The 12,868-nt window shown below is 53.0% G+C and overlaps 2 protein-coding genes across 2 annotated transcripts; one reads left to right on the top strand and one right to left on the bottom strand.

The window, feature by feature from the left end:
- Nucleotides 1-361: 361 nt before the first annotated feature.
- GGN (gametogenetin) lies at nt 362-3,781 on the top strand. The gene is made up of 2 exons (XM_079908239.1): nt 362-2,229; nt 3,149-3,781. The coding sequence occupies exons 1-2, from the start codon at nt 377-379 to the stop codon at nt 3,264-3,266; spliced, it is 1,971 nt and encodes a 656-aa protein (XP_079764365.1). The 5' UTR covers nt 362-376; the 3' UTR covers nt 3,267-3,781.
- A 348-nt stretch (nt 3,782-4,129) lies between these two features.
- Nucleotides 4,130-9,839, bottom strand: PSMD8 (proteasome 26S subunit, non-ATPase 8). The gene is made up of 7 exons (XM_079908240.1): nt 9,472-9,839; nt 8,364-8,436; nt 8,134-8,236; nt 6,745-6,910; nt 5,669-5,769; nt 5,032-5,143; nt 4,130-4,365 (listed from the first exon to the last, which is right to left on the bottom strand). Exons 1-7 carry the CDS (start codon nt 9,832-9,834, stop codon nt 4,228-4,230), a joined length of 1,056 nt encoding a protein of 351 aa, XP_079764366.1. The 5' UTR covers nt 9,835-9,839; the 3' UTR covers nt 4,130-4,227.
- Nucleotides 9,840-12,868: the final 3,029 nt, after the last annotated feature.

Raw genomic sequence — 12,868 nt, 5'->3', positions numbered from 1 at the left:
GGCCCGAGTGACTGACAGGAAAGCGGGCAAGACCTGTGTCTTGGAGCTTAGAGACCTGAGACGTGGTCAAAGTGTAGGGATGTGATACGAGGGACCAGCCAGGGAGACAGGGACCCAACCTTAGTACACTAGGAGGATGGAGGACTAAGTATCTGAACAGCAACTGTATGGGGCCACGGGGAAGAAGATGTGAACATCAAGAGTCACGGAACAGGAATGCGGGGAGAGACTAGTGCCTGAGTGGATCGTGGAGGACAAGGGCGGGGTTGGCGCTGACGGATAGGACCAAGTACAGCCAGCCTCGTGGGGTTCCCACAGCCCTGGCAGATTGACTGGCGGAAGTTTTTCTGACCACAGCCCCTGACCTCCGTCAGAAATGGGAAACGTGCAGTCGGAGTCGTCCGCGGGTGGGGGCTCCCGAAAAGAGCAGGCCTTGGACCCGTCCTCCGACTCCCGCCGGACATCACTGTTGGAGCCCAAGGGGACCCCCTCCTCCCCGGCCATGCGCCTGGCTCGCGGGCTGGGCGTCTGGTTCCCTGGCAGCTCCACGTCCCCGGGCCTCCTGGTACCCCCAGAGCCCCAGGCCTCACCCTCACCCCTGCCCCTGACCTTAGAACTGCCCTCGCCAGTGACGCCCCCTTCAGAGGAGGCGACTGCGGCCGCGGTCTCCACACCACCCCCGTCCCCCGTGGGGACCCTGCTGCCCGCGCCATCTAAGTGGCGAAAACCCACAGGCACTTCGGTGCCCCGGATCCGCGGTCTGCTGGAGGCAAGCCATCGCAGCCACGGCGACCCTCCCAACCTCCGCCCGCTGCCGCCGCCGCCCCAGCAACTAACCGGAGAGGACCCCGACCCTGTCCCGAGGGCCCCATCCCCGACTCCGCCGCCCTTGGAGCCGCCACTACCGACACCTTCCGACCCGCAGCCCCCAGAACGCAGAAGCTCTCCTGCTCTGGCCACGTCCGCCGCAACCCCTACAGAAAGCCAGGCCAGGCACGGTAGCGAGGGCCAGATGACCGGCAGAGGGGCACCTCCCCAAGCAGGCGAGGGCGAAATGGCCCGGCCTGTGGCCTCCGAGCCCGGCCTGAGCCTGTTGTGTAAAGTCACCTTCAAGTCAGGGCCCCAGCTGTCCCCTGCGGCAGCGTCGAGTTCCTTAGCGGCCAAAGCCTCTCTCGGGGGCGGCGGCGGAGGAGGACTCTTCTCCGCCGCCTCGGGCACCATCTCCTACGCTGAGGTCCTGAAGCAGGGACCCCTGGCTCCTGGGGCCTCTCGCCCCTCGGGAGAGGTCCCTCGGGGAACTCATGAAGCAGAAGGCGGTGATGGAGACAGCGAGGGGTGTTCTGGACCACCCTCGGCGCCTGCGTCCCACGCCCGGACCCTTACTCCTCCATCCTACACCACCTTTGTAGGCTCGAAGCCCAAATTTGACTGGGTGAGCCCCCCTGATGGCCCTGAACGCCAATTTCGCTTCAGTGGAGCTGGCGGAGGCGTCGGGGCGCCCCGACGGCGCGCAGTCGCGCTCTCAGGGCCCAGGGGCTCCCCGCCGCCTCCGCCAGGGCGGATGCATCCAGCTCCCAGGCCCCGGAGGCCCGCACCCACCTTGCTGGCGCCGCCTGTGTTCATCTTCCCGGCGCCCACCAATGGCGAGACTGTGCGCCCCGGGCCTCCCAGCCCGCAGGAGTTGCTGCCGCCGCCGCCAGCGCCGCCGCCGCCGCCCACGCCACCACCCACGCCGCCTCCCGCGCCGCAGCCGCCAGTACTCCAGCCAACGCGGCTGCCCGTGGCGCTCCCGCCCACCCCAAGCCCTGGCCACTTGGAGTCGGCCGTGGCTCCCGCCCCGGCTCCCGCTCTGCCCCTCGCCTTGGCCGCTGACCGGGCCCCAGGCCCGGCCTCACCCCCGGCTCCAGCTCCCACCGTGGCTGAGCCATCGCCACCTGCGCCCGCGCCCGTCAAGGTCCGCACGCGCCGGAACAGGGGTCCCCGCGCAGCCCGGGCCGCTCCGCGTGAGGATGGCGCGCCTGGAGATGGTCCTCGCGAATGTACTGCAACTACTGTGACTGACAGCGGTGGTGGAGGGGGGGGTGGCAGCGGGGCTCCTCCAGCGGGGACGGTTAACTCGGGCGCCACGCGCCACTGGCCACCCTTCCAGGTGCTTAAGTCTTGTCCCTTCAAGTGTTACTGCCGCCACCAGCCACGCCATCGCCGCCTGCCACGCAACGTGTCTGCCTGGTGAGGGGAGGTCGGGGAGTAGGGAGGGGAGTTATACCGTTCCAAGTCCTGAACCCGACTTTCCTGGAGTGCCCCATTCAACCCTTTGGCGTCCTGACCCCAGCTGACCCTAGACCCTCCCCTTGGCTGCATCTCAAACCCAGCTGAGCTCCAACCCTTCAGAACCAAGAGGAGCCTTGATATCATGCTGATCCCTGACAGAGAACACCTTGGCCCCGCTCCTTAGTATCCAGACCTCCAATGTGACCCTTGGCCCTCTTATTAGTCTCTGGAGCCATCAGGGAGGGAAAACTGGTCCCAGCTGGCCTGACCCTATTCACTGCATTGACCCTGTCCCTGGTGACATCAAGGACCACATCCCAGGCTCTTCAGGGATGGGATGGGAGATGATGGTCTTCTGGAACCAAACGGGTATAAATGCAGGCCTCCAAAGGAAGCCCCAGGCCTAGCCCCCCAGACTCCTTACCCCTCCAGCCTTTGGCACCTTCTCCCGACGAACCCAAGACTTTGACCGCCAGAGGGCACTGATATCCCAGTCCTTGTGCTGCAGAGGTTACTCCTGATTCCGTAGATTCAGGGGAGACACTGCATCCTGCGATTACCTCTCCTTCACCCCTAAATCTCAGGATCTGGTCATCAGGGTCTGTCTGACCCTGGCTCCTGAGGAACCTGAATAACTGCGAGACCCTCTTCCCTGGTACCTCTGGGGCTCAGCTGGGACCTGAAGGGGGAGTTGGGAGAACTACTATCACCAACCCTCAGCCCCCTTTTCTACTAAGTTTAAGTGGATACAGCCCGGCTCTAAACTACCTTTGGGATATTCAGACATGGTTCCTTACACAGATGGAGAAAGTGGAGCCTAGAAGGGGTAAGGGCCTGGCCACATAGCCAGGTCCTGAAGATTCTACCTTCTCCCTAGGCTGAGCACACCCACCAACCACCTGAGTGAGCCACCCTGGGTCACCACCATCAAGCTGGCCGGCTCCCTGGTAGCTGGGCTGGAGCACTACGACTTGCAGGCTACCCATTCCAACTGAGTGCAGTCTGCTCAATGCCCTCTGCCTTCCCCTCCTTGACAATAAAATAACCATCCAGATGCCTAGAGCCTGTCAGTCACTGGCTAAGGGTTGAAGGGGTGGGGCGGGGCAGAGGTCTCCATGAAAGCACCACATCCTGGCAACACGAGGCTGGACCCAGACTAGCAATAAGGGAGGTTCCATTCAACCAGCATGCGGACTGATGCACTCAGGGGTGAGATGTTCTCATTCCCCTTAATACCATCAGCCCCATTTCCAAGCCGATCTGGTGCCAAGCTCAGGGGTTCAGTGCAAATCATTCTGGAAAGCAGGAATGATCATTCCCTCTCTGAGACTTTCTTGAAAATCCCACAAACCACAAATGGCTCAGCCAGATTTGGACTCTGCCTTAAACACCTTCTTGAGGACTTCAAGGCAGGAAATAGGCTGGGGGGTGCAGGAGGTCGTAAGTCACAGCACTGGCTCAGAAGAGTGGGAACCAAGGCAAGCCCATGCCAGGGCCCATGCCTTTTGTTCCACAGAGGTCCATTCAGCATGTCATTTTAAAAAACTGGTTTAATTCATTGCAAACATTTTTCAAAATCAGGACACTTCGCCCCCTTCACTGAAACACTCTGGTACGTTGGTCTGGCCTTTCTGTGTGTCCACAGCTGGCTGCAACAGTCCCTCTACCCGGGGCCTGTGCTCTCCCCGCTGTGCCACTGGGCCCCCACAGTGGACATCTGTGTTTGAGACCTTGAGCAATGGCCACTGGACAGAGGCTGGCCCAGGGTTACCTCAGACCTCCTAGGGCCCCCAAACCTCCAAGTTCTTCAGAGATAAGAACTTACGTCCCTACCATTCCACTCGGGGAGACAAGGGCCTAAGAGAGAAAATGTCAATCCACCTTTATTGGGGGAAACCCTGCACTGCAACTGCCTTAAACAATGCAAGCTCTGCTCCACCCCAGTGCCTGGTGGGCTCAGACGATCATCTCCAGCTGCCGGGCATACTCGATGACCTGCTTGGCCAGCTCCGTGGAGGGGATGGTGGTATCTTCCGGCTTCTGCTGCTGGCTGGCAAAGCTGTAGTAGTTGTTGAGGCCCAGGACCCACCCTCGCTGCAAGAAGGGAGAGATGAGAGATGGGTGGGGTGATCACACAGGCACCCTCCCCTTACCCATGTGGGCCCTGGATCGCTTTCCTCACCAACCCTACTCTACCTTGCACAACCCTAGGCAAGTAACTTCACCTCTCTGTGCCTCAGTTTCTCCATGTTTGAAGAAACTGTCTCCCAACAGTGTTTGGACCAGAGTAAACGATCACTAAGTATCAGCTGTCACAATCACTCAAGTTCAATTTCACCTCTTCCAGTCTGATCTTGACCCTCTTCAGTCACCAGGGCTATTGCACCCCATGCATCAGCATCTCCAGGGGCACTGCTCCCACACCAATACCCCAGACCAAATGAAACAAAGTCTTGTGGGGAAAAGCTGCAACCTCCAAGGAATTCTGATAAGCCCAGCAACCAACATATGCTAAGCCTCCACCTGCACCTGGAGGCAGGTGCTGGGCTACGCTCATCCCACATATTAAACTCTAGCCCCTTTCTACACGTAGGGAAATTGAAGTTCGGAGAAATTCGGCAACTTGCCTGAGGTCACACAGCTGGATTTAAACCTGGGCAGTCTTGTTCCAGTGTCCCTCCAGGCCACCCCACCCTGCTGTTAGTGAGTGCACCCCTTGGCTCGCTGGCCCCATGGTCCCCTGCCCTCCACCCCAGCCACCTTCTTGGCGTAGTCTGTCATCTTTTTGGGTGTGTTGAAGAAGAGGATCCGGGTGGCCTCAGTGAAGAGGATTTTTTCATAGGCCTTCTCGATGCACCCAGCAATCTCATCCCTGGGGGAAGACGAGATTCTCATTACTGAGCACAGACAACTCTCTAGGCCCTGTCCTCTCAGGCCAGACCCTGCAGTTCAGCACTGATGGCTGGAATGTGTTACCTGCCCTGTTCAACCAATCAAGGCTCAGGGGAGAGCAGCTTGACTAGAGTTGCAAAGCTAGGGCCACAGTAGGGTCCACACTCAGATCTCTGGGACTCCTGGGCCCACACTCTGAGGTGAAGCCATATGACTCGTGGAGCACTCCCATGAGAGGCAGCAGGGTCTCTGTCTGCTGAGTGCTGTCTGGGTGCCAAGTCCATGCTCAGGGTCTGATGTCCACGGGCACACACATACACAGCCCATAGTGAGATGAGGGCTCTTACCCCCATCTCATGACCAGTTCCAGTTCAGAGAAAAGGAGAACTGATATGCCCAGCTTCCCCAGATCACAAGTGGCCAGAATGGGATTTAAACACAGAGCTGTCTGACTCCAGAGTCCAGGCTCTTTCTAAACTCCACACGACCCTGGCCCCCCACACACCTGATAGTGTCAAGCAAGATATCGATGAAGAAGGTATAGCTCTCAGCAGGGATGTTGCCTTTGGCCAGGAACACCTTGTTGTAGCTGCCCTCCATCAGGTACTGTAGAGGACAGGGGTGAGGAAGAAGAGAGGGTGAGGAAGAGGCAGCACAGGGGCTTACCCGCTGAGGCCTCACCATACTCCCAGTGCCTCCATAATCCACACTCTACTAGAACACTCTCTACAATACACTCTCTGCAACCCATTCCCCATGCAGACTGGGTCCTACTCTTCCCGGAAGCCCTTCCTGGTTTTTTCTCTCTCTGTCTCTCTGTCTCTCTCCCAAGCCTGCCCTTGGTTAGTATCTAATTATCTGTTTTCCGGGAGGGAGACAGAGCTGGAGCCACCCCAAGCGCATTGCTCTGCATCTTTGCCAAGCCGTGCTGCCCTGCCATAAACGCCCTCTCTCCCATCCTCTCCCCACAGCGAAATCCTCCCATGAAACCTCAGCTCTAAGAACTACTTCCTAACCTTGGGTACTACAGCTCTTCCTTGATTCTGCTCACCTTGTTCCAGAAACTGTCCTCTTCGCTGCCCCTCAAACACACCAGGCATGTTTCTGCCTTGGGACCCTTGGACTGGCTGCTCCCTCTACCTGGACCATTTCCCCCCCAGATGACCAGGTGGTTGGGTTCTTCACCCCTTTAAAGTATTTCTCAAGTTTCATCTTTTCAACAAGGCATTCCCTGACCACCCTGCCCCTGCCCCTCCACCCTCCTTCCTGCTTTATTTTTCTCCACAGCGTTTCACATCTGACAGACCATATACAGGTTATTTAATCTTTTTGTTTATTGTCCACTTCCTCACCTGAATGTCATCCTCACAAAATCGAGATTCTAACTGTTTTGTTCACTGTTGAGTCTGAAAACCAACCACAGTGCCTGGTACAGGGCTGGGGCTCAATATCGGTTGGACAAAGGAGTCCATAGGCTGAAAGATGGGTGAACCCTCTCATTTGCGAGGATACCCTCCCGAATGTCTGTCCCTGTACCACTCCCTTTAGCCAGGCCCTCCCCTCCCCCTTCCTCAGCCTCACTTGCTCGAGGGACACCGGATGCTTGATGTATACATTGGTCTGGATGTCCTTGGCAGGCAGCCGCTCCAACTCTGTGTGGAACTCAGCCACCCGGTTCTGGGACAGCAGGAAGAGAAGGTTGAGGCCCAAGAGCTGGTGCATGTAGGCTGACTCTGGGAGCTGCTCCCTGTGGACCAGGGTGGGACACCAAGGTAAGGAGGGCTTAGGTACCGACCAAGCCCCCCACTCCAGGCTTCAGGGACCCTGACGACTGCCCAGTGCTCTCTCCTTGGAGGGGTATCGGGTCCTGGGTTTTCAGATGAAACTAAGGCCCAAAGAGACATGAAGAAGTCACAATCATATGGGCCCTAGAAAGTGATCTCACACCAGTAAAGTGACTTAGCCTCAGTTTCCCCAACTGTAAAATGGGTATCACCACAGTACCCATCTGATAGAGGTGGGTTAAATAAATAAGGGTTAAGTTATTAAATGATTTAATACAGGTAGTGATTAGAACAGTATCTGGCCCAAATAAATACTATATAAGTGTTAATTATGATTATGATATTAAGAATCATCACCCTCAGTTTTGGGGGGAAACTGAGGATTAGGGAAGTAAAGTCATTTGCCCAAGACGATATAATCAGGAAGCGGCAAAATTAGTTTCAAACTCAGGTTCGTCTGGCTTCTGATGTCAAATTCTTAATCATTAGTCCATGCAAGCCCCATTCAGTTATGAAGCCATTCAGTTTCATATTCAACACACAGCCAGTGAGTCCCTGCTCTGGGCCCGGCTCCATGCTAGGCAGTGCTGGGACACAGCAGTGACTAAGACCCTTCTGCTTATAGAAGACTCACAGTCCAGTGGGAGAGACAGGGCTGGGATGGGGAGACACAGACAGACGGGTCAGGGCTGATACAGCATTGGAGGCCACAGGAAAGAGCTTGGTCTGAAACCTGAAGGCTATGGGGAGCCAGGACAGGTTCTAAGCTGATGATAAACATGGTCAAATTTTAGTGTCACAAAGAACCTACTGGCTACCATGGGGGGATGAATCTGAGGGGACAAGGCTGGGGCCAAGGCAGGTAAAAGGGGATAGTGGCTACATTGGGGAGTGGAAATTTAGAGTGGGAATGTGAAGGGGGAGACAGACTGGAGCGCAACAGAGACTGGATGGTATAATCCCAGACTCAGGACCTCCAGGCCAACCCCTAACCCTGAGGCTTCTGGCGGCACAGCTATGCAAAGGGGTAATTCCAAAGTGAAGGAAGATGTCTCAAGTGGCTAGAGCAACAAGGATAAAAAGCTGCTGAGTAACAACCCCGCGCGCGCGCGCGCGCACACACACACACACACACACACACACACACACACACGCAAACCAAATTAGGGGCAGGGCCCATCCTCACTTGTAATCGAAGTAATAGCATTTGAGCTGGGCCATGTACCGCTCGAAGGAGGGGATGTCCTTGCGTAGGATACTCCACTGGGCGCCTATCTCCAGTATGTCACCTGTGGGTAACAGGGGAAGCTCTCAGGAGGTGACTGTGGTCCGACCCTGACCACCACTGCCGCCATTCCTGCCATGACCACAGCCCATAACCCCCACCGCTACCCCACCAACCCCAGTGACACTCACGGGCCAGAATGAGCTGCTGTTTGGTCAGTTTGGTCCCTGTGGTTGGCAGGAAGTTAAGCTCCAACAGAACCAGCTGACGAGGAGGGCAGGGGAAGGAAGGAGAGAAGATGGGACTTCAAGTACAGATTACTTACCTTTTTCTAGGTCTTGGTTTTCTCTCCTAGAAAATGGAGCTAATCATCATCCCCGACTCGTAAGGTTGTTATGAGTATTAAAGGAGTCAGTCCTCATAAAGCCCTCAGATCGGGGCCTGGGAACATGATGAGGGCTCATTTAAGATTACCTCATATTACAAGTATTAACAGATCCACTCGAGAAACAGTAACGCCACTCCACGCCTGACCCAATGGAATCAAGGGGTGGGGAGACACTAGCACCTTCAATTCTTCTGCAATCTTTTCCCACACTTTGGTGGGTTGGGCCCAGCTACCCTCCTCCATCTGCACCAGGGAGGAAAGGAGGCTAACCTCTTCCCATAGTCCAGCCCACACATTATCCCTTATCAGATACACCCCCCTCAGCAACTTGGTCCAGCCCACTGTATTTGTACTCTCTCCCAAACACACCTGGCCTGAAGCAACCCGAGCCCCATTCTGGTCCTCTACTGTGAGAATATTTTTCCTAAGTTCAGTATTGCCCTCACAACTTGGCTGGGCCCCTCTCCCCACAGACGCATCCCTAAGCCCCAGATTTCTCAGACCCTAACTTGACCTGATCTTAACCACGAACCCCATCATCTCAGCCTCCTTCTTCCATCACCCTGTCCAGTCCTCATTCCCCACTTGGTGTCGTCCAGAATCCTCCATCAGAAAAACTCTGACAGCCCCATCCTGCCACTCCAGCCAGCTATGTCTCCAAGCACCAAAATTTTAACTTCTCACTCGTCTGTGCCAGAAACACTCTTTCCGTCTCCCCCCACCGTGGGGCCGCATTTGGTCCATTCCAGGCCCCTCTCGTCTTCATTCCTCCAAGCCCGCACTTTGGCTGTTCCGAATCCTTCACCCTATTGGATCACCCAGCCCGTCCTAGTGTCGGCGCTGCGGCCTCCCCCCGCGCCCGGAACTCGGCTGGGTCTGGACCCCTCGAAGCACCCCCGGCCGATCCCTACCTTGAGACGGCCGAGCTCTTCCCCGCACTTGCTAAGATTGGGGCTTTTACGGTTCCATTCGCCCTTGAGTTGCTCGTACATGCCGGCCGCGGCCTGCAGGACTGCGCCCGAGGCCGCCGCAGGCCCCGAGCTCGAGGCTCCCGCCACCCCGTTCACCGCCGCGGCCGCCATCTTCCGTGATGCGGCAAATCGCCCGCCCGATTTACGGCAGCGACGCCTACTGCGCCTCGCCCGGCAGAAGTGGGGCCGAGAGGTGGAGCCCAAAGCCGGGGGCGGGGCTGCGACTGTCCGCCTCCGCCTGCCAGGGTTAGCGTTCAGTCGCTCTCGGGGAGGTGCCCTCGGAGCCCGGCTCTTAAGGAACATGTTAGTCGGAGCTCCGCCTCTGCTGTCACTCAAGATGGCGACCGGAAGTCACCACCTGCCCTAACTGAAAATGGCAGCGGTGGCAACGCCTCCCCGCCTAGCTTCAGCCTGGGCTTTCGAGATGCTACGTTTCTGTATTGGAGATTACACCTGCGTGGCAGCTTTTCTAAACCAAGAGGTGGCGGTGGTGGAGCCATTTGGATAGCTGTGTTATTCTTCCCATGTTACAGACAGGCTTTGAGAGGCTGGGTAAACCTCCAAGAGACTAACGGCTGAGATTTGACCTTAGGTCTTTCTCTCTAGTCTCTCAGTGCATCCTTCCACACTTTCTCCGAGCTTGTACGAATACGCACAAACTTTACAAAAATCATCCAGTCTTAATGACTTTAAATGCCACCATATATGCGGAGGATTCCCAATTTTTTTTTATCCCTACCCCCGATTCTTCCATTTATATCACACCCGCCTATTTAACATCTCCACTTTTTCTCAATTCTCTTGTCTCCATCATTTAGAATGTCAGCTCCATGAGAGAAGGGATATTTATCGGTTTTCTTTACTGCTGTATTCCCAGCACGAGGTAGACAGTCAATGAATATTTGTTGAATGAGTGGGTGTGTAAACAAGTTGTGTCTTCCCCAGCCCCACCCCGCAAGCTGCACCGGTGGCTTGCGGGGATCTTAATTCCCCCACCAGGGATTGAACCCTGGGGCCATAGCAGTGAAAGCCCAGAGTCCTAACCACTGGACCGCCAGGGAATTCCGAAGTTGTGTCTTTAAAAAAAGTTTTTAAAGAAAAACTGCATCGTACTATACATATTTTCTAAAAAGCAAGTGCTTTTTAGCAATACACTAAAGACATCTCTGGAGATCAGTGGGCATATTTCTGACACTTTAACAAAAACGGCTGCATAATATCCCACAGCATGAATATACAATTCATGTAATGGTGCCCATATTGATGTTTGTGTTATTTTTGTTTACTTGTTTGCCACTTCTAACAATGCTGCAGTAAAGATCCTTAAGGGGAGGGGAGGGGGAATGGGAGGAAGGTGGTCAAAAGGTACAAATTTCCAGTTATAGGATAAATAATTGGGATGTAATGTACAACTTGATGACTACAGCTAACCCTGCTGTATGATATATAGGGAAGTTGATAAGAGAGTACATCTTATGGGTTCTCATCACAAGGAGAAATTTTTTGCCTTTTTTCTTTCTTTTTATTGTATCTATATGAGAGATGGATTTAAGCTGGACCTGTTGTAGTAATCGCTTCACATTACCTGCAAATCAAACCATCATGCTTAAACTTACAGTGATATATGTTAATTATTTCTCAGTAAAACTGGGGGGGGGGCGGTGTAAAAAAATCCTTAAATGCATTTCTTTGAATACAGTTTTTTATTTCTAAGGGACAGATCATAGGAATTAAGATTACTGAGTTGAGATAAGCATATTCTTTTCATTTTAATAGACATCATAAGATTGCTTTCCAAAGTTGTAGCAGTTCACAGTTCCACCAGCAATGAAAGTGCTGACAGCATCACTGCTATTGGGCTATATAGCTTCTGCTTTTTCCTTTTACCAGTCTGATAGGGGACGAGCACTAATTTTTTGTTGCTTTAGTTTGGATTTCTGTACTAATGAGGTTGAGCATCCTTTCCTGTGTTTATTGAACATTTGGATTTCCTCTTCTCTGAAATTTTCTGTGGGGTTATTGCATTTTTCTATAAATTTTTAGGTACTTGTGCATATTGGAGATAAAACGTTTTATCATATATGTTGCAACTATTTTCTTTGGTCTAGTGTTTATTTTCTGAATATATATACATATATACATTTATAATTTATTCATCTTTTGCCATGCAAAATTTTAATTTTTTTTTAGAAGATGTTGGGGGTAGGAGTTTATTAATTAATTAATTAATTTTTGCTGTGTTGGGTCTTCGTTTCTGTGCGAGGGCTTTCTCTAGTTGTGGCAAGCGGGGGCCACTCTTCATCGCGGTGCGCGGGCCTCTCACTATCGCGGCCTCTCTTTATGTGGAGCACAGGCTCCAGATACGCAGGCTCAGCAGTTGTGGCTCACGGGCGTAGTTACTCCGCGGCATGTGGGATCTTCCCAAACCAGGACTCGAACCCGTGTCCCCTGCATTAGCAGGCAGATTCTCAACCACTGCGCCACCAGGGAAGCCCCCAAAATTTTAATTATTACATAGTCAAATTTCTCTTTCCCTTTTGCTTAGGAAATTCTCCCCATGCCAAAGTAAAACAAATAGTCTCCAAAACTTTTTGGTAAAGTATTTGTGTTTTTCCACATGTGATTTTTATTATTAATCTTGAATTAATTTTTGCATATGGTGTGAAGTAGTGATCTAAATTCGATTTTATCCTCACAGTCAATTTTTTCAGAAACATTTATTAAACTATCACTTTCTCACCAAAGTGAAAAACATTTGTATCATATTAAATCTCTTCAATAATCACACATATTTTAAGTCACCTACTGTATTCTACTGGTCTATATTTATTATTGGTAAATACCATACTGTTTTTTTTAATTTTTTTTTTTTAATTTTTATTTTTGGCTGCATTGGGTCTTAGTTGCCACATGCGGACTCCAGAGCATGTTGGCTCTGTAGTTGTGGCATGCAGTCTCTCTAGTTGTGGTTCGCGTGCTCAGTAGTTGCAGCGTGTGGGCTTAGTTGCCCCACAGCATGCGGGATCTTAGTTACCCGATCAGGGATCGAACCTGCATCCCCCGCATTGGAAGGCAGATTTTTAACCACTGGACCACCAGGGAACTCCCCACACTGTTTTTAAATATTTATTCTTGGTAAATACCGTACTGGTTTTTATATACATATATATATATTTTATGTTGAGGTGAAATGGAAATAAAATTAATCATCCTAAAGTGAACAATTCAGTGGCATTTATTACATCCACACTGTTGTGCAAATACCACCTCTATCAACCTCCAAAACATCTTCATCATCACAGAAGGAAACCCATTTCCCTTAAGCTGTTGCCTTACA

Source organism: Stenella coeruleoalba (genome assembly GCF_951394435.1).
Source record: "Stenella coeruleoalba genome assembly, chromosome: 20".
In the NCBI taxonomy this organism is placed as follows: domain Eukaryota; kingdom Metazoa; phylum Chordata; class Mammalia; order Artiodactyla; family Delphinidae; genus Stenella; species Stenella coeruleoalba.
Note: the sequence above shows the minus strand (reverse complement) of the source record. Positions and strands in the feature narration are given on the sequence as shown.

Excerpts from the sequence above, each read along its gene's own strand:
- GGN (XM_079908239.1), top strand. The coding sequence starts at position 377 with ATGGGAAACGTGCAGTCGGAGTCGTCCGCGGGTGGGGGCTCCCGAAAA. Across the intron at positions 2,230-3,148 it reads CCACGCAACGTGTCTGCCTG|GCTGAGCACACCCACCAACC; the intron begins GTGAGGGGAGGT and ends CCTTCTCCCTAG.
- PSMD8 (XM_079908240.1), bottom strand. The coding sequence starts at position 9,834 with ATGTTCCTTAAGAGCCGGGCTCCGAGGGCACCTCCCCGAGAGCGACTG. Across the intron at positions 8,437-9,471 it reads AAGAGCTCGGCCGTCTCAAG|CTGGTTCTGTTGGAGCTTAA; the intron begins GTAGGGATCGGC and ends CCTCCTCGTCAG. Across the intron at positions 6,911-8,133 it reads TGCTATTACTTCGATTACAA|GGAGCAGCTCCCAGAGTCAG; the intron begins GTGAGGATGGGC and ends CCTGGTCCACAG.